This window comes from Xiphias gladius, chromosome 17 (genome assembly GCF_016859285.1).
Source record: "Xiphias gladius isolate SHS-SW01 ecotype Sanya breed wild chromosome 17, ASM1685928v1, whole genome shotgun sequence".
Classification (NCBI taxonomy): Eukaryota; Metazoa; Chordata; class Actinopteri; order Istiophoriformes; family Xiphiidae; genus Xiphias; species Xiphias gladius.
In genome coordinates, this window is record NC_053416.1 from 16759762 (window position 1) to 16781005 (window position 21244).

The 21244-nt window shown below is 41.2% G+C and overlaps 1 protein-coding gene across 1 annotated transcript; it reads left to right on the forward strand.

The window, feature by feature from the left end:
* Positions 1 to 1647: 1647 nt before the first annotated feature.
* Positions 1648 to 20193, forward strand: LOC120802403 (disks large homolog 4). Its single transcript, XM_040150172.1, has 20 exons — positions 1648 to 1718; positions 5760 to 5813; positions 6696 to 6746; positions 6963 to 7087; positions 8801 to 8970; positions 9136 to 9272; positions 10334 to 10478; positions 10939 to 11074; positions 11233 to 11389; positions 11497 to 11599; positions 12287 to 12401; positions 15696 to 15872; positions 16267 to 16313; positions 16422 to 16439; positions 17069 to 17116; positions 17235 to 17336; positions 17526 to 17698; positions 18065 to 18174; positions 18293 to 18384; positions 19341 to 20193. Exons 1-20 carry the CDS (start codon positions 1659 to 1661, stop codon positions 19445 to 19447), a joined length of 2127 nt encoding a protein of 708 aa, XP_040006106.1. The 5' UTR covers positions 1648 to 1658; the 3' UTR covers positions 19448 to 20193.
* Positions 20194 to 21244: the final 1051 nt, after the last annotated feature.

Genomic DNA, 21244 nt, shown 5'->3' on the forward strand with positions numbered 1-21244 from the left:
GATTCAATTACTGTTTTCTGTTGTGTTTCCCCAAGAGCTCTCTATCATACCCTCCCCTTTCTGCTCTGCACTCTTGTCTGGTCGGTATCTGGTTTCTATCTTCATTTTCTCCATCCTCCTTAGTTTTCTTTAATAAATGTTTAAATATGTCCCTGCAGCTTCGGTGTAATTACTGTGCAGCAGCAGTTCAGGTCCTTTGGGAAGGAGAAGGAAGCACGGTGGAGAAAAAAAAAAATGCATGCAGAAAGAGAAGGAGAGAGCTGTTCCTGCTGAATGGCGGATTAAGACAGATAGAGAAGGCCTTGCACTTGGAAGGGTGAAAAAATTAGATAGGTAGACAGAGGAATTTTATTTAGAAAAATAAGAAAGTCAGCTGACAGCTTGTCCTTCAGCATATCCTTTTTTACGAAAGCCTGTTCAGTGTGCACGCCTTTGTGTGACTGTGTGCATACATATTACACAGCTGTCAATCCATCTGTCTTTCCCTGAATAGAGATTTCCAGCGAGATGAGAAAAAAGCTGAAAAGTGAGTTCTACTCTTTTTCCTGTAAGTGGCTGAAAAAAATGTACACTTTATCAACAACGACTCTGGAAAACTGAAAACTGAGAAAACAAACAAGAACAACCCCCGTGACAACCTAAAATGATCTGATGTCAAGCTATATTTTTCCACCATCGCTGCTACTACTATGTTGACATTTCAATATTCTGACTGACTGAAGAATTGGGGCTTACGGGCTGCCAGTCCCCTCTCAGTTTCAAGTGCTCCCTAGGACGAGTCAGGCCAGTTTGAGCTGCTTGTCCTTCTATGCTCAGCCAAAGTGTAATTCCTCCCCCTCTCACATCACCAGCCTCAACATTATACAGAGAGACAGCTAAGTAATTGCCATCAAACTTTCCTGCTCGCTCCTTTTTCCCTCAGCAGCAGGGATGGGAGGGGTAAAGTACAGTGGCAGCAGAAAATATGAACTGCATTCTCGCTGAGCACGGACCAGTAGCAGGGAGGCACCGCTATCGCAGTCCACTGCCACAGATGACGAAGAATGGAAGGATCTGTTTGTGAATGCTTATTTTTTTTATTCTGGATGGGTGATTTCTGCAGACAGGACATGTGCGTCTCAGATAGTAACAAGCTTCATTGGTGATGAGTAATTTTTATAACTCAAGCCTTGGTTTCGGCGGATGATAATGGGCTTTTTCAAATGAAGTCTTCAGCACCTACTCAGCAAGGGGAAGATGCTAATTGGGCTGTGCTCTTTCTGCGATTCTGTAGTTAAAACTGTATAAAGGTGTACCCTGTGCCGGAAGCATGCAATCTTTTGTATTTTGTTGTATTTAAATTGAGTGGAGAGCAAAGCTCAGAAGGCATGTGTTAAGTTAAAATAGATATTTTTTAATTTAGGCAATCTGGACGCTCTGTGGTCTCTGACCAACTGTTATGGCAGGGCCAAGACCGAATGTCTCACTTTGCAATAATGCTTTTGTGGTATTTCTGAAAGGAGACACTTCTAGTGCTCACTCTAACTCTATCGGCCAAGCCCTCAGTGGGTGTGTATGTCATTTTGGGAGGTGAGCAGGGTTTGCTCCCCAGTATCAACAACAAATTCAATTTTGGCACTTGAAGCAGAATGTTCATGTCTGTGTGGTACGCCAAAAAGATGGGCTGCCGGTTCCTCAACAATGTGCGGAAAGCCAAGAATCATCGACATCATAAGATGGTAGGCATGTTTTAAATATGTTAACTCTTTTTTATTATGACTGTCCCTCAATATATTTGAGAAATCTTTACAGAAATGCCATTGTGCTTGGTGTCCCAGAAGTGGTCCCGGAAGATTATTTTGGATTATGTTATTACTACTCGGTGCATTTTATTTTCTTTATTGTAAAGCACTTTCTGCTGAATTTCTTGAATTTGAATGAAAGGCGCTATACAAATATAAGTCTATTATTAAGGCTTTGTTTTGTTTTGTAGTACCTGCACAGATACAAAGTTATGGTCAAGGCTGTGGCTGCTCTTATGGTCCATGATAGATATTTTAATCACAGTGAGCCTGGGTAATCTGGTAATCTTGGTGTTTGCTAGACCTGCTCTCATGATCTGAAGGTGCAGTTTTGGTCTTTCATTTAATATTCAAACAAACATGGAGCTGTATGTGACCACCAACTCCACACCCCCCGACACACACACATAAGACGCATGCTACCACCTTTTCCTGCACCCCACACGTGTACGTGGGATTTAGTAGGGAGCCGATAAGTGAGCCATGTGCATGATGTGACATCTAAATCAACCTCTGTCACGTCCTGCACTAAAACCTACACACACGCACAGAGGTACCAAAAAAACACCAGCCCTCTAACCTGCCACATAAAAATAACAGCTGCACATTACAAAAACACTTCACAGACTTCCTCTTGTCTTCTCATTTCCATTTCATTAACAGCCCTCCACAGCCCTAAGGTAAGGCTCGGTCTGGAGTATCTGGTGCTGTTATCTGTACCTCTTTCTCTCTTAAACAGAAGAGCAGTAGTTTAGATACTGACCAAAGCTGTGCAATAACCATAATGCTTTCCAATTCAATTGTTGCGTTCAAAAAAAGCTTTTTTTTTCTCAAACACATAACAATTCATAGTTTGACATTGCGTATTTCACTAGAGGTCAATTTCCTGCTTATTGACCGGTCGGCTTTTACCTTTTAAAGGTTTTCCAGCTTTTAAAGGATTTCCAGCTGCTGCAAGGTGTGCGAGACATGCAGCATTAAGGCCTCTCTAATGCAACCTTTGGTTTGTTTCCATAGCTTGCTCACATGTAACATCATTGCCTCTGATGATATTGAAGTATTCTTTTAACACCTCATTTCAACAGGGAAAGCAAAGAGAGCGAGTGTTGTTATATATATTAAATATATATTTAGGCTTAACTAAAAAGGTGACAGTCAATATTAATGGCATTATTTTACGTCCTTTGACTGAAAATATCCGTCTGACTGAAAGCGGACTAGTGGCGCAAGTTTGCACGGAATAGAAGAAGTCAGATTTTTTGCTGTTTTATTTGTCTTTGAATATGCATATTCTGGCAGTTAGCTTGCTGCACATGAGTTCATCAAGAGCTAGAGGCCTAGATGAGGATGGATGTTGGTGCTGCCTGTAGAGACATGGCAGAGGACAGGTTAGCTGAATAGGGAGTGCTAAAATATAGGTGGGCAAGAGCAGCCAAACACTGTAAATCCTAACAACCCTGATGTCGAAAGACTCGACAGAGCAAAGAAAGGGAGAGAGGGCTCTGTCAAAATCCCTGCAGGGGGAAACTGCCTGCACTGGGCTTAGATTTCTGCCGGCTATACTCATTATTTCTGTCTCTAGATAAGGACGATTTTGACGTAATGTTCAGCAGCACGGCCCGTTGGACACAGCTACACGGCAACTGTTATAATTGACCAGTGTGCAGTTAAAGCCGAGCTCTGGCATTCTGCGGAGGGCTTGGGAAGATTTATGTCTTTACCTCCTGTGGATGAGTATTTTCTCTTTACATTGGGAGATACAGTACAATTAGCATAATTCAACAATGATGATGAGGATTTCTAATGAGAAAACGGGGCTTGGAGCATAGGATGGTGGTGGTGTGCAAAGAAAAGGCTTTTTACAGCACTTTTGGGGCAAGTTATAGCAGGAAATCACAAGTGTAATGAATAAACTTAATTACAACCTTTACCTGTGCTGGGTCATTGGTATTGTGCGTGCTTGGCTCACTGGGAGGCTGATTGAAACACAGCCATTGTTAATGTTGTTAGTTACACCTATAATTGACCTGCAATGACATGTCTTCCATGAAAAAGGCCCATAGGCCTTGCTAGACACCGGATGGAACTAAGCCATCACCTGTGCGTTTCCTGCTATGACAAGTCGAAATGTCTGCTGTTCTATTGAAAACTCCCACCAGAAAGCTGCAATGATATTCATATGCTTGCGATTTGAATTACTCTGCCATAGATTTTACTTTTGAAGTTTCTAATTTTCCATTTTTCTTGGCATTGTTGAAAATGTGTGAATTTAATTGCATGTTTATTACTGAGGTCACAGTTAAAAGTGGTGTCATACTAGAATACATTATACTGAGAGGCATGTCTATTATTTTATCCTCCCTATTTGCAGTCACAAGGGGTGCAGAATATTAAAAACACCTCTGATTATAATGCAGCCCAGTTTAAGTGAATTAACACCTATACGACAGAAATAATAAATTTTAAAAAAAACATTAGAGGCCTCATAAAATTAGACTTTATGACAGAGCAGTTGCATTTGATTGCATTAGTTTGTATATGTGTACTCAAAAAAGTGGCAACTGAGTGTAAAGTATCCAGTCCTGGAGTTTTCAAAGAAAATACAAGTCAAAATGTAATGTAAAAATGAATGTAAAAACAGTGGGCATTTTCTCGAGCTCCCATGACAACTTACTCTCTCTTAGAGAGAGTAACAGACTGAGTGAAAAAATTATTTTGCATTGCATCACATCAAGATCATGGGGTAAGAATGTGAAAGTGTTTTTCTCAAAAGCTGAGGGAGTGTGTTCAGTTAGCTTGAGTAGCTGTTTGTGTGTGCAAGAGCTGTCAAGTCTGTGAAGGTCAACAGGCTGATTTTATGCTGCTGTTTGCTGTTCTGTAAGCACTTTAGATGCACAGCGTCTTCCCCATGCTAATCAGCATGGTGCAGAACAATGACACACATAATAAATACAGAAGCTTAGATAGGGAGTCCGACTGTGTTCTTCAAAGAGTACTGCGCATAATGGTGTATTTACATCTTCAAACATCAGATACCTTGATGATGAGAGTAAATCCTGTAAAGAAGCAGGAATCGGTAAGGGTTAAAAGACTGAGCACAGGGGACTGAGCTTTTCAGAATGGAGACGGCGTCACGCACATCAACTTGTATTGATAATTTCTCTATTCTCCTTGGCCAAGCTTCAATAAATATTTTCAGCATAAGCCATCTTGGGCTCCTGAACACTTTCTTCACTAACGAGTTGACCAATAATCAGCAAAATCTCCACAACAGAAAGAATGAAAGGAAGGTGGTTAAAAGGAGAGGAATAAGGACGGTGTGTAGAGGTTAACTGTCACACTTCAGATGTGCTGACAAAGATCCTGTCATCTCTTTGACTTAGTGTCTTTTCTGGACAGAATGTTGACAAGAATAACCGACTGTCAAGCCAGCCGACGTAACTGTGCTGTTCGTCACTGCCTTGTTACCAAGTTACTGTTTCTTCATCATCCTCCGAATGCGGTGGGAGATTGCCACCACGTGCTGTCGGCGCGGCTGCTTATGAATCACTTAGAGGTTTGTTTTGAAAGGCCTAGGTGGGCGAGAGGGAGACGTCCATGTCCACAGTATTCACTAGATAGCCATTTACAGAATCGGTAATACAAACCATACTGTAATTCAGCCAGTAGCTAAGATAAAACCAAAGACCGAGAGTTTGGAAAAATACATGGGGGCTCGCATGAATTATTTCTGTGTCCATCATGGGTGGATAATAACAAATGGCTCTTGAGCAGTGCTCTCTATCCCTTAGCAGAGTGACAACCATAGCAGAGTGAGAATAGTGTTATCACAGCTAGGAGCTAAAATGGCCATCAGTCTTGGCTGCGACTGTAGGTTTCAGGGATATACTGAGAGCTCATCCAGGAGCTGCGTCATCTTTGAGTTTCTGCCATTATTATAATTATTATTATTAATGTTTCTTCTCTCTCTGCCTCCAGGGAAATACTCCGCCAGTGGTGGTGAACACTGACACGCTCGACGGCTCCCCATATGTAAGGATTATGTTTAATCTTCTCTTTATTGTATTAGTATGTTAGGCTCAACCACATGACTAACTTAACTGCCTTCATATTCAGTCTGTATTATCATTAATTCCATTCTTTTCCCAGCATCCAGGTAAGTCTTTGCTCATTGTTTCAATCTGAATGATAACAGTAATTAATTTTTAAAATTAATTTTCTTAAAATAAGGTTTCTCCGCTTGATACACATTTGACAGAACAGAAACATTACTTCATTTGATCCAATGTTCTTTAACGAAGCCGTTTCTAAAATGAAAGCAGTGAGCATGTTATCATGAATTGTAAGGGATTACAACGAGGCTCAGAGAAAAGCCTGCCATCACAGACCAGTATTTCTGCACAACTACAGCACTGAGAAAAGTTGTTTTCTAGGTCGGGCACCAAAACAGTGAAGTCTGAAGTTCTTTAAATTCACTCTTCCTCAGGGACTTGCTTAATTGCAGGTGTAAAGCTGATGTGCAGCTAAGCTGTTCAGCCAGAAGGCAAATTAGACTGAAAGAATAGCGCTGCTGTAATCAACCAGGTACCACACTGGTCCACACATACAGCATGTCAAAGAGGGGCAAAGCGATTTTGGATCTTGGTGGACAGAACATCTGGTCAAGGGCTGCTGTAATGATGATGCCATGTTCAGGAGCTGATGGGAAAATCCCTCGTCCAGGACTTCTGAATCAGTTAATGAAGAGCAACAAATGAAGCACAGAGAGCAACTGCTGAACCAACATGAACTGAGGATTTAGACTCTTATTTTGTACAAAAGTGAAACTTGTGTAATAGTATAAATAATTATATAAACTCTTTAAAATCTAATTTTCTCTGCTTGACACTATAAACTAACATCTGTTTCTGACAGGTGAATGGGACAGAAGGGGAAATCGAGTATGAGGAAATCACACTGGAGAGAGTGAGTCGGAGAAAATGATCTTTTAAACTTGATTTTGGACATTTTTATGTGTAGGTATAACTTGTCTGCGGAGCCACCATATTGATTATTAGTGGCTTTAGTCTTGATCGAGACAAGGAAAGAGGATAGATACAACTATGCATGATCATTCCCATTAAATGCCCCTGGTGTGATTAATAAATCACTGTGTGTGTTTGTTTGTATTTGCTACTTCAGGGTAACTCAGGCCTGGGCTTCAGCATTGCAGGGGGAACGGACAACCCCCATGTGGGCGACGACCCCAGCATCTTCATCACCAAAATCATACCTGGAGGAGCCGCGGCTCAGGATGGACGGCTGAGGTAAACCCGCATGCATTCATGTTCCCACATCTAAGAAATATGAAATCCGACAGTCAAAAGTCCTTGGGTAGACCAGGCCGGGCCAACTTGGGTTTCAGATGAGTGAAATGGTGCCCTACGGCCCCCATTCTCCCTGCCTTTTCTCCTCACCTTCCTGCACAATCCACTGATATAGACAACCAGTCACTTTTCTACCAGCAATCAAACTTAGAGAGGAGAAATGGCCTCTTCTTTTTAAGTCCAAAGTACTGTACCACAGTATAGTATTGACTGTCTAGCCCGCTCAACACCAATGTTACATCGGAGAGGACCTGCATGTTTAATTCAAGATCTCATTGCCTCAACCAAACCAATATCCTCTACTGCTCTTATATGACTTTCAACATAATCCACATGGTTGATGATCTTTAAAAGGAGAACATGTGTAGAAGCTAGCAGCAGCAGCGACATATTTTAGATGAAAGTATTCTGTTCTTCCCAAATAAACCGTGGCAAATGAAACGTGCGAAAGGAGCCCATTACAAGAATATATAATAATATCACATTTGTTTTCCCACTTTTATCAGAGGCCGTAGTGCAGAGCTGGCCTTTCTGAATAAAAGAATGCATTTTATGAGCCGTTTTACTTACTACACTGCAATAAACAAGCCATGTACAGAGGCATCTTCCTCATCCTCCTCTTTACAGATGACCTATAAACATCCACCTGGAATGACTTTAGAGTTTAAAGCAGGCCTGGAGAAAATGCTTATATTTGCCTAAATGCAGATGATTTTTTGGTTGACCATTACTGTCTGCTTTGAGAAAGGTATCTGAAATATCTTGAGGAAAATACTATGAACCTCTTGCTGTTTTCAGATTGTTTGTAGTCTCTATTTGGTGAAACATTCCTTTCGGTCAGGGTAATTCTTCCACATGGTCCATATTATTTATTTGAAGAATCCTTGAAAAACAGAATAAAGAACCCTGTGAGGTTTTTGAGAGCATATTTAAATAGGGCTGAACATTTTATATTGCATGTACATAAATTGTTCTCTCTATCTTAATAAAGGTGGGGTTTAAATAAATAAAAAAATATAATATTAGCTCACAAACAATATGCATTCAGACTTTGTCAGTGAAAAATTCTTTGGCTGACTATGTCAACAGCCATTGTTTCCCTTTGGAGTTGGCTTCAGTGATGTATCTCAGTGGTTAAATCTTTTGCAGCCCTCAAGAATTATTTCAGTCTTAGAAAATTTTGCACACTATAATTTTCATGGCCGTAAAATCAATTTTAACCACATGAATGGAATCGTGATAAGTTGAGTTTTTAGCCCGTTGGAGGAGGAATGTGTTCTTCTGAAAATAGCTATTTTCATCAAAATCTAGCTTGAAAATCAGCTTCTCTTCTGCATAGAGTCACTTCACAGAGCAACTCCTCATAATTTCCAAGAACGGGTAACACAAAGAGAGCCATACCACAGTTAACCCTTGCACTAGATCAACAGCACAAGGAGTTCTACCCTCTTTAACATTGGATACTGAGAGCTGGGGGAAAAGGCCAGATGTCTGTGGAGAAAACGGATCCCCAACACAGCTATAGTTGGAGACTGACTGCTCCTGACCTCGTATGGTGGAGGATTACACTCGATTTCTTCACCAAAACCAAAACCCAGGCCGTATTTTCTCCCTCCCACTGTCTCTCTGTCTATTGCTCTCTGCATTTCTTAGTGTGAACGACTGCATCCTGTTTGTGAATGATGTTGATGTGAGGGAGGTGACACACAGCCAAGCTGTGGAGGCTCTTAAGGAGGCAGGTGCTATCGTCCGCCTCTACGTTCTCCGCAGAAAACCAGCAGCTGAGAAAGTCACTGAAATCAAACTCATCAAAGGGCCTAAAGGTATGTGGAAGTGTGCACTGATGTACAGCATCAACGCTTTTGTGTGGGCTTAAGGATGCTTTACACCCGGCTAAGCCGTGCCCTCTGGATTTAGCAAATCTGCTCTGTGTTAACCCATACCTCTTTTGCTCACTCTCTGCCTCTCTCATCGCCTCCTTTTCTCAGGATTGGGTTTCAGCATTGCTGGAGGGGTGGGAAACCAGCACATACCTGGCGATAACAGTATCTATGTCACCAAGATCATTGAAGGCGGCGCGGCACATAAAGATGGGCGTCTGCAGATTGGGGACAAGATCTTAGCGGTCGGTCACTCATACGTAATGATGACCGGCATGCAGAAATATGTGCCCACAGGCATACATGTCACTGACAGCCTCAGACACACACGTGCACACTCACACTTTTGTGTATATTGGCAGCATCAAAGTATCAAGAGCCAAGATAAACTTTTAATGGCCTGAATTTTGTTTCATTAATATGTGAATAGATGTGTAGGATGGAATAAATATTTAACTGTAGTATTGCCACTATGAGACACAAGCAGCATTGCTGCCATCTGCTGGAGGACAGGGAGAGGATAATTTAGCCACTGATGGCAAGCTCAGCACCGTCAACTTCAAAATGGAGCTTGGTTTTTACTAAATGGTGTCCGAGCTAATGCTTTACCTCTAAATGGGATATGGCAATGGGATCCTGCTCATTATGAATGTGTTCAAAAATGCAATCAAAATCATTGACTTTATCAATTTATAGTCAATTATGCTCTTTGGTGGTAGCATATTACTTTTAGGAGCACTCAACCCAAATGGGATTCAGAGAGACAATAGTAGTACATATAACATATTTTTAGCTTTATCTTTAGCTTAGCTTATCTTTAAGGGAAACCACCAGCTCAATATTTACAGCAGATGTAGTAGATTACAGTAATAAATAGTGTTTAATGGTGATTTGGACTGTTATACGTTAGTTTTGGTATCTGTCTAATCAATTTAATTCTTTGCAATATCTTTTGTCATTTCTGGAGTAAGGAAAGCTTTTTAAATACATTTAGCAGTTCATTTTATAGTATACGATCTTGTGTAGTACTTAAACTGAGGTTTACACTGACAAATTAGTTGAAGTATATTGGGCTAGCATAAAAAGTTACATCTTATTGCATCTCTTGCACACATAGTCAGGTCAGCACTGAGATCATCTGTCATAAATGTAAATATAAAGGTGTCAGTATTCGGGGAACCAATGTCTTCTCTGGTCTGTGGTGCCACAATTCCTCGCAGCTCCCCTTCACACAGAGCTTTTTTTACAGCTGTAGTTTGCAGTTGGTGATCCTGACTGTGTTTCCCTGCTGATTGCGAATGATCAGGTGAACAACGTGTGTCTGGAGGATGTGATGCATGAGGATGCGGTGGGGGCTCTGAAGAACACAGCCGAGGTGGTGTACCTCAGGGTGGCCAAGCCCAACAACCTGTTCCTGACCAACTCCTACAACCCTCCAGACCTCACCAGCAGTAAGCCCCTCTCCTTTGGCCCCTCAGACCAAACCTACCAAATGTCCTGCCTGTGAATAGATGGATTTCCAAGAATGTGCAAGCACAAAAAATGTGTGGCTTTTCCTCTAGATTCGAGCCAGCAGTCAAAAATACAGTAGCGGGAATAACTTTTTATTTCTTAATCAGATGAGTGCAGGACTTCTGTGAAAATTAAAAGCTGAGGTGTACAGGTTCAGGGGTGGTTTTTTTTCTCTCAAAACAAAGGGACATTTCCCTTGACCTGAATCGGCCTCTTGATGAAAGTCTGCCCCTGTGATACATCACATACTTCATACTACACATAAAGGAGATATCACACAAAAATGCATTTAGTCGATGGAAAAGCCAACAGCCAGAAGTTTGAGCTGATATTGCATATCTGTGTACAGTACCCACCTGGTATATTATACCTTTTTTGTTTTTTTCTGTATTTTTCCAGCATATTCCCATATGGATACTGAACTCAGCCACCCCAACTATCTTGGGTCAGATTACCCACAAGCCCTCACTCCCACCTCACCTAGTCGGTTTTCTCCTGTCCTGCATGGCATGATGGGAGATGATGATATCCCCAGGTGAACAATGATCCTTTGGCTATACATTTCTCACATTTATTGTTTCATTAGTAGTAGTATTAGTGTTAGTACTACTGCTTATGTTTGAGTTTGTATTGTGCAAAGTGTTATCGATAACGTGACTGCCTACTTGCCTCTCTCTGCCATCTCTTTTTCAGGGAGCCTCGCAGAGTTTTGATCCACCGAGGCTCCACAGGTCTGGGATTCAACATTGTTGGAGGAGAGGATGGAGAGGGAATCTTCATCTCCTTCATCCTGGCAGGAGGGCCAGCTGACCTCAGTGGAGAGCTGCACAAGGGCGATCAGATCCTCAGTGTAAAGACACTTTTATCTTCATAAAGTTGTCACGCACACATTCATGTATCCTGCAACGGTGATTTCTCAGTAGTAGCTGCTAACATGTCATACTGTGTGTGCATTAGGTGAACGGCGTGGACCTGCGCATGGCCACACACGAACAGGCAGCTGCAGCGCTCAAGAACGCTGGCCAGACAGTGACCATCATCGCTCAGTACCGACCCGATGGTACAGCCACAACCGCCATACATAACATCACAGCCTCATACAAAAAGTTCCATGCAAAGACTTTCTCATGCATTCCGATTTTCCAGTCATTTAGTCTTGGAACAAGTCTTACAATTTTCACTTTAAGTTAGCGACAAAATAATGTCAAATCAGCTGCCGAATCTACTTGTTCCAAAATGTTTTTTTTTATTAATGTTTCATTTGAAGGGTCAGTCATTGGAGTGATGTGCCTGTTTTTTTGTTTTTGTTTTTACCTCTGGCAAAGAGTGTCTCTGTGCTTGTTTGTTTGTTAGAAGAATATCTCAAAGACAGGTTACAAAAAAATAAGATGGAAAGGTAGGCAATGGGCAAAGAAAAAAGTAATTACTACTTTAAATTCCATTGGAAACAAAATGAAGTCCACTATCAGTTAGATTCTTTCAGTTTTTTGTGCCGTAACACTCCCTGGCCTGGAGTAACTTTACATAAAATGATTCAAATCAGTTCTATACAGAGAGATATACAGATTTTAATTTCGGGAAAAAGAGCGCACTGGTATCAGATCGGTAGTCTTAAGTTGAGGTATTGAAATTTGTATCAAGAGAGAAAAAGTTGGATTGATTTATCTGTATCAGTTATGAAGCAAGCTTTTCGTGCATCTGAGTGTGAGCCAAAAGATCTTTATGTGTTTGTACCTCTCTGTTTCAGAATACAGTCGTTTCGAGGCTAAGATCCATGACTTAAGGGAACAGCTGATGAACAGCAGCATGGGCTCTGGGACCACGACGCTAAGGAGCAACCCAAAGCGAGGCTTCTACATCAGGTCTCACACTTAAAGTAGAAACAGTACCTTGGGTACAATATGATAAAGCTGAAACAGTGGCAACAAGACAAATCTTGTGGGTTAATGCACCTTTGACTGCCATACGGCAGAGGTCCACAGCTGTTGGGCAAAAGTACTTCTGATTAAATTTTTACATTTATAGTTTTGGTTATTTCAAAGAATTTAAAATATTTAGGTTTAGTTTAATTTAATGCAGTTTTGATGAGGAAAAGTTATTTTGATTGATTTTGTGGAGAGAGCCTGTTAGGTAATGTTGATAATCTTATTGGAATCGCATTAGCCAGCTAACAATCAATGCAGCAGGTTTAGGAGCAGAGGACTTGTCTTTTGTAGCACCATCATATATTTAGCCATAATTTGATCAAAGTCAGTCATCCACTGAAGCACTGCTATGGTGTTGGTTTTAAATTTATGAACTAAATGAAAAGCCTTTGTAGAGCTGAAATATTGAGTTCTGAAAGTGAGAATATGATTCATAGTCAACAAAAGGGAATGTAATTATTAGGGAAACTGTACAAATAGAATAACCTTGTACTACCAGATTGTTAAAGAAATGACATATGCTCCTGTAGAAGCCTGATGACAGGTTGATTTCAACTTTGTTTTTAAGAACTTGTGTTTATGCCTGAATTAGCAATAATGCACTGCAGACCTGGCTAAGTTGCACTAGTCAGAGAGCTCCTAAGTTGAGCTGAAGCCAGAACAGAGAGATAGAATGACAAATACATGGCACTATATGAACAAGCAATAACAAAACACTACATAGCATATAAGAAAGAGGAAAATATACAGTATGTGTTTGTAAATACCGGAGTTGTAGCCAGCTGTGTGAGGAGAATGGGAGTCCAATACAATCAAACTGTGTTATGACCTAAGCAGTTCATTCCCTCTTACAAGCCAATAAGTACCGTTTTATACATTTGGCCCTTTTTTATAGTTTTGTTACTTAAATAAGGTCAATGTTCATGTCTTAGCTTATGCTGGTTTGATTCGTGGCTTAATACTTTTAGTATAGGGATTTTCTCAAATGTCCAGCAAAAAGTAATGGAACATTCATTCATGAATCAATTTTTCTTTCTGAACAAACTCAAGTTCGGGCAAGCACTGCTCAACCCCAAGACAGGACTGGATTAACAAAATGTCCACACCAAATGTGTACATTAAAGATATAAATTGTAAAGGAATAAATACCATAAATTTACTTACTACAGTAAGTCTATGTTAGAGGTATACTGCTATCTTACACAGTCAAACAAAATTGGAGGACACCGTGTACCACAGTGTCACTTAACTGTGCCTTTACATGTGTCTAGCAGATTCAAGACATTTACTGCCCATACTAGATTAAGTATAAATGCTAATAAAACACCACCGCATTGCTGAGTTTACTGGTAATTACACCTGGTTTTAATATTCACTGTTATAATCATTCACAGTTTACCGAAAACCCCTTTATATTATAGTAGAAAGACAAAAACAAAACAGAAATGCAATAGTTCTCCACTTCACCCCATCAGACTGTGTGTACTAGTTCACCTGCACATATAAACAAAACACATCATTTAGTGCAAAAATCATATGTCACTAACATCATTGGCCAATTTTTGGCCAAAGTGCGACATGACTTTAAAGAAAGCTGCAGAGGTCAGAGCTTGTGCAGAGGTGTGTAGAAGTGAGATAAACTCTTTGAGTGCTGCAGCTCACCACTGTTTTAGCACCCTGAACAACATCCCTCCACTCATAGCAGAGTGTAATTACATAAAACCAACCAACCAGCATCAGAATACCAGATGATGGGAAAGTAAATTAAGTTTATGAAGACAATGCCATAGAAATTATGTTCATAATAATCCACACAATCTGTGCAACCAGTGGAAACAGAAAATCCTGCCACAATAAGCAAACAACCAGTCGCCAAACCACATTACACTGCACAGAATACAAGAAATATGATAGCAAGCAATATTTTTCTGCTGACAGCTTCTGGTCCAATATAGGCTTGGGTCCTTGGCTCAGGTCTGGCCCATATTCTTCCACATCCGGACTGAATCTAGCTATTACCCTCCAGTGTTGGCTGACAGCCAGGAAGATTTTCTCTGTGTGAATTGATCCAGATGTGGAAGCAGAATATCTGACAGTCATGCTGTATGGGGGCCGGACCTGGGCCAGGCAACAGGGCATATATTGAGCCAGAAGAAACACAAATATAGTGGGGCCCAAGTATTCGCCAGAATAATTTTTGCTATCTCGCTTAGCTTTAGAAGAACTTTTTAAGTGATGTCCTGTGTAAATCGATGATTAAGTCCTCACCAGGGCCAAGTGTGACTCAATAGCCAGCAGTAACAGGACAATTAAAAGAGTCTGCTCTGGGTCATGGTATTCATCCTGGATGTCTCAGGTCACATGTTATGGGTTTTAAAAATCCATTAGACTGTACCAACAACAACAAGGTGCCTCCCCGTATCTCAGACAATGAAGAAGTAGGCTGTTGTTGTCCCGTCGCCACTTTTCTGTACTTTCCCTCCAAAAACTCCCAGCATGTCAACTGAGCTGCTGCCATGTTTGTCCAGCTTCTTCTTTGGACCGTCTCATCTCTGTTCAGAATTGCTGATAAAACGTGTATGTATCTGCCCAGACATTAACGTTTACCTTCGCTTCACCTCTGCGAAGTTTACCTTAACGGGTAAACCGTAGCTACCTGGCTTTGTCATGGTCTTGACGAAAAGCAGGAGCAATTAATGCTAATCAAACTGAAAACATGTATAATTCCAAGATGGCACCGAATTTCTTCCTCACTGAGCAACTGGAGTCCTGCGCTAAAGCACTGCAACAGAGGATTTCAGAGGATTTCTTTCATCTTTCTGAAAAGCTTAAACATGTTCCTGCAGTTTTCTCTCCATACTGTCAGCTAAATTGTTATCTAGGCACCTGTACTGTTCAAATTCTCATTCCTCTTCTTTGCCTTTTTCATAATTTACATTGAAATGTGGTTTCCATGCAAGGATAAAGCTGTTTGTGCATGTCAGTTTACACCTAGAATGCTTCATTTGGTGCAGCCTTTATAAAATTACATCTTGTATGTGGATATTTCTTAAAAAGCCACAACAATATAAACAGTATATGATGTTTTCAAACTGTGGGAAAATGTATTGCAATTATGAAGTCACAGCAGGATGCAATAAGACTGTGTATAATATTGGTGTTCAAGAAGGTTACATTGAATTTAAAAGTGTTTTTTAATAATTGACTGATTCAAATCCTTTAATCACTCAGGGCTCTTTTTGACTATGACAAGACCGCGGACTGTGGCTTCCTCAGTCAAGCATTGGGCTTCAAGTTTGGGGATGTGCTGCATGTGTTGGACTGCGGAGACGAGGAGTGGTGGCAGGCCCGTAAAGTCAGCCCCCAGAATGAGGCTGAAGAGGTTGGCTTCATCCCCAGCAAGCACAGGTCAGACACACTTTTCACTGTGAATGAGTGAGTGGGAGGGGTGACTGATCTTTTTTGTTTCAACATTTAGTAAACACCATGCTTAAACGCATATGGGGGTTATTAGGTTAGATAGAAAACTAACTGTGATTTATGGAAAACTTTAGGATTTGGTTAACAAATTTTTTTTTTTGCTTGATTGTTCATATATTTGAACATTTGTTGACAGAAAGTAAGACAAAATTATACATACATGCTGTATATCTAATTTGATTGCCCAGTGTGTAAAGGCCATTGGAGCCATAATGACTTGTGATTAATGCGGTGTTAATCCAACAACCACTTCCACCATTTTCTTTTTATTATTTCTGTCTCCAGAATTTAATGTTTTAATTTTTCATCCTTGTCTCCACAGGGTGGAAAGAAAAGAGTGGTCTCGTGTTAACACCAAAGAGAGGGTAAGTTAATTTGCCAGAGGTGTTTGAAAGAGGCTGGTTCTCTCAGACTGCCCTCCCGTCCCCCCCCCCCATGTGTAAATGCTGTTGTTTCTATTGCAGGACCATGGTCGAGATAGCTTGGGCACTCAAGGTAATTTGTATGAAGCATAAATGTATGCTACCATTTTCACGTTACTGATTTTTAGCAGATTACAGTTGACACTGTTGAAATGGGCAGGGTGCAGCAAAACAGGAGCAGGATTTGCTGACACATGCTCAAATCTCTTTTATTTACGTACACTTAATGCACATGTTCACATTTTGTGGGAGACTGTTTTGTGAATCCATTACAAGATTAATACCTCAATTGAAGGTGTGAGTAGCAGCGCCTAACGCAAATGTGTTAACTGCCAAGAACTGCAGACCTAGAGCAGCCCTTTCCCTGCCTTTACCCTACTCTTTGGTATTGCTTTCATCTTTAAATGCCTCACCACCAATTTGTGGATATTACAAAGACTGCTAAATATAAACAGGAGCAGTTTTCATTCACATTTTCCTCCAGAATGTGGTCCAACGCACACTTCACCTCAAACACAGTCAGGTCTTTACTGTTCTTGTCAATAACATCATGTGATGTACTAGCGCCAGCATTTCAAAATACATCATGTTCATTGCACACAAGTACAGACACACACACACACATGCAGAATCATAAACCAAAATGTCATTTTATAACGGTAAAAATAAATTTGGCTGAATGCTTCTGTGTGCTGTCCCCAGGGAGAGATAAAACATCACACAGTTATGAGACAGTCACCCAAGTGGAAGGTAAGGTCAATTAAGAAGAATGTTTTAAGTCCCTTATTTAAGCCTCTTATATAAAGTTGCACTTTTGTTTTGAGTTCCCTTTTCTGAATACTCCTACTCTCTTTCTCCTCATGCTAAGTTCATTATGCGAGGCCCATCATCATTCTGGGACCTGTGAAGGACAGGATAAATGATGACCTATTGTCTGAGTTCCCTGATAAGTTTGGATCTTGTGTCCCACGTAAGTTATTATACAGTCAGTCATAGAGACTCTGGTTATAATTTGATGTCACTGCTGCCACCTACAGCCATTTTAGGGGGATGTCTGCATAATGCATCCCCTCTCGGAGAAGTAAATACTTTAATTCTGAGATTTCTAAGTGGTGTGAGTGTACGGGCTGCTTTTATTGTTTTGGTCTTTGCCTGACAGACACCACGCGGCCCAAGAGGGAATATGAGGTGGATGGACGGGACTATCATTTTGTGTCGTCACGGGAACAGATGGAGAAGGACATCCAGAGCCATCGGTTCATCGAAGCAGGCCAGTACAACAGTCACCTGTACGGCACCAGTGTCCAGAGTGTCCGTGAGGTGGCTGAGCAGGTGCGCAGCAACATCTTGTACTGGGAAATAAAAATGAATAGCAATAATGAAATTTTATGTTTGACAAATCATTTGTTGCAATTGCTAAATAATAACTTGTACTGCAAATATAAGATAAGCCACGGGAATGTTATTTAAATATAATGAATTTATCGGTGATCAAAAAATAACTTTCATTGCAATTGTCAGTTCAAAATGTTTTGCATTTGGAGCAATACTCCGTCAGAAAAAAGTTTGAGTAATGAGCTGCAACCTGTCATCACTTGCTGCCTAATTAAAAGGCAATTTTGAAGTCATAACCAAAATAACAGTGTGTATTAATCAATCCTTATCATTCCTTTCCCTGCACGTGTGCATGAGCAGCAGGGGAAACACTGCATCCTAGATGTATCGGCCAATGCTGTGCGCAGACTACAAGCGGCTCAGCTTCATCCCATCGCCATCTTTGTCCGGCCCAAGTCACTGGAGAATGTCCTGTATGTACTGCAAAATTCCTTCATACCATTTGAAAATGTTTGGTTAACAGGAGCTGAATAGGCTGTACATTGTGAACATATGTGTTATAGTGGATTATTTTGTATATGATGTTAACAGAGAGATCAACACTCGCCTGACAGAGGAGCAGGCCAGGAAAGGAATGGACCGAGCTCTCAAACTAGAGCAAGACTTCCTAGAGTGTTTCTCAGGTAAGCGCACACAGAAATGATGTGCACACAAAGTAACACGGAGCCTGGGATTTCTAGGTAGAAAACTGGTATCCTGCACTGACTACACATTCTTCATACTTACCAGTGGCTTTGGGTTTTGGAAGATGGCATCACCAGGTAGTAAACGTGAGCTAATAAACCTTTGTTTGCACCCCACTGTATGCTTACTTATAATCCACTTTATGTGAAGTGGTGATCACAAAAATCCTTCATTTTATGATGGTAAGATTTTATAAACAATAGGTTGTCCATATTTTCAGTTCATTTCTGGTGCTCGTGTGCACACCTCAGAGGGTAAGAACATATGCGAACATTGTGTCTTTTTTTTTAATGTTTAATGCCAAAAAATGCAAATGAAATAACACGCCTCCTCCACAAAGAGGCGCTTCACATTTGCATGTTCCTGGTATTGCTGAACGAGTTAAATGACACAATGAAGGCATTCCTGGTGGACTCTAGGCTTTTTAAAATTTAAGACACACGTTTTGGACAAATCGCAGCAGTTGACAGAATATGAATGTTAGGTTTCCTGACAAATCCACTGCTGTCTACAATTTATAACAAATCATGAACAGCTGTCATGCGGGACATTTTATCAACCACTGAAAGAATATGTGTGAGAATGAATAAATATGTGGGAAACTTTGTAGAAATACATACATAATGGGAATGTGCCTTTTGTTTAACATTGAGATTGCACACAGTATTGATGTGCACAGATTATCAAGTTGTATTCATGATGAATATTAATTGATTATTCCTCACAATGTCTTGAAAACACATTAGATAAACATCCTTTTTTTTTGCCCACCCCAATGTTTCCTTTTTTCCTGCTTCCTGCTGTCTCTCTTTTCTTGTTGTTTTGCCACTGCCTGTGCCATTTTTTTCTCCATTCCTCATTGTTTTCTCTCCTTCCCTCCCACACCCTGCTGCAGCTGTCGTGGAAGGGGACAGCTTTGAAGAGGTCTATCACAAAGTAAAGACAGTGATTGAGGAGCAATCAGGGCCTTACATCTGGATCCCCACTCGGGAGAGGCTGTGATGCTGCACCCGCCCAACCGCCCCTCCTAAACATCCACCAACCGACACCACCCTTCACCCTCACAGCCAAGCCAGCCTCGCCTGCCTGTCTGTCCTCCAGCAAAGTCAGTGCTTAGGCAATCACTGAGAATAACACAGAGAGACAAATGCATACTAAGACAAACACAGAAACAGAGACAAACACAGGAAGTGACACAGCGAGGCAAAGAGTGATACCAAAAAAGAGACTTTGAGACAGATGTGAAGACAGTGATGTGTAATTAGACTGAAAGAGACTGAGAGAAAAGACTTAATCAGTATTCCACTTTAATGAGGCAGGACTGAGTATTAAAGCCCTGTTCACACTTACCACTAAAATGCATCTCGGCCACAGGTGGACAGCTCTAAATACAGCTGTGACTGCACCCATAAGGTGGAATGCTAATGTCCCAAACACAGTGGATTTAGCAATGCCAGACAACTTAGTGTGTAATGTGTGCTTTTTCTGTTTAGAGGCAGTTGCAGTTTCCCGACAGATAAAATCATATGCGAAGCGGAACCCAATCATAAGTGATTACTTGAGAGATTTCTGATGCATTTTGATAGGTGTGAACTACAGTCCATGTCATCTGGATCTAGACACAATCTGGATATACCTGGACATGAAAGACATTAGGTCTGAGCAGGGCTTGAAAGAGAGTAGAGGGTGACCCAGCAGGGACCGACCCTGAGGTAGTATTAAGACCACCTCACCCTCCCCATCCCCCGGAAGTCTCAAGCTCCCACTGAACACCTCCACGCGCCTATGTCTGGGATGGAGGTGCCCCAAAAAGACACTGGCCCCTCTTTTTATATCACCTCCTGGCTTTCTCTCCTCCTCCTCCTGTCAGCTCTGCCTTGTTTCAGGACAGGAAAGGGGGAAGACTGAGAACAGGGGGCCCAGATCCTGCTGAGTCCCTCTTGACCAGGAGTCCTTTCTTGGCAAAGAGTCCTTTTTTTGTGAATCTCTTCTTGGTTATGGGTGTCAAGTCAGAATTACACCTCAGTGACCACGACTGACATTTGATCAATCACCCATGTTGAATATTGCGAGGCATTATTTAAAGGCAGTTCAAATAATTATAATGATAAAAACTCATATGCTGAATTTGTGCATGCATCCTCAAAGACGATGGAGACAATAGACAAAAACAATGGAAAAATCTGACTAAAAAAAAAGAAAAATATATAATCAAAATAAAAGGCGAGTAAGTAGGGTGGGTTCTCCTTGGCCACATCCTTAGTGCAGATGAGTTTTTTTAGCATGTCAAAGAAGAAGAGAAGAGAGACAAGATCATGAGGCATGATCATGAGAGGCCAGTACTGAGCACAGTAGATGCTCTGACATCCAGTTTAGCCTCTGCTCTCTTATGCACACACACTCACGCACCAACACACGCACACGCACACACTCTCTCTCTCTCTCTCACACTTATCCACCAACACTCGTAGAGTTGTAACCTCAGCTGTAACCTAGCACACTCCTCTACAGGGGGACTGGCTGTTCTGACCTGCTAGTCAGAATCCAGGATGAATGTTATCTCTCTAGGCACAAACAGCAGAGCTGTTAGCTTCATCGCACCACAGCCAACTCAACAATCACTCTTCCAAAAGAATCCCTCAGCCGCAGACGTACACACTGTTTCCAGTGGCTGTAGTATAAGCCATGGCGTGTGTGTGTTTCTGTGTGAGCTTCTTTGTGTTTGTGTACGTGCGTGTGCGTCTCTGTGTGTGTGCATTTGTGCACATTCATGTGTGGAAACTCCTCTGTGGGGGAGGA

What these genes read in the sequence shown, in the direction of transcription:
- LOC120802403 (XM_040150172.1), top strand. Translation starts at nt 1,659, where the DNA reads ATGGGCTGCCGGTTCCTCAACAATGTGCGGAAAGCCAAGAATCATCGA. An exon ending in GCTCAGGATGGACGGCTGAG is followed by an intron (nt 7,088 to 8,800) that starts GTAAACCCGCAT and finishes TGCATTTCTTAG; the next exon opens with TGTGAACGACTGCATCCTGT. An exon ending in AGGGCGATCAGATCCTCAGT is followed by an intron (nt 11,390 to 11,496) that starts GTAAAGACACTT and finishes TGTGTGCATTAG; the next exon opens with GTGAACGGCGTGGACCTGCG.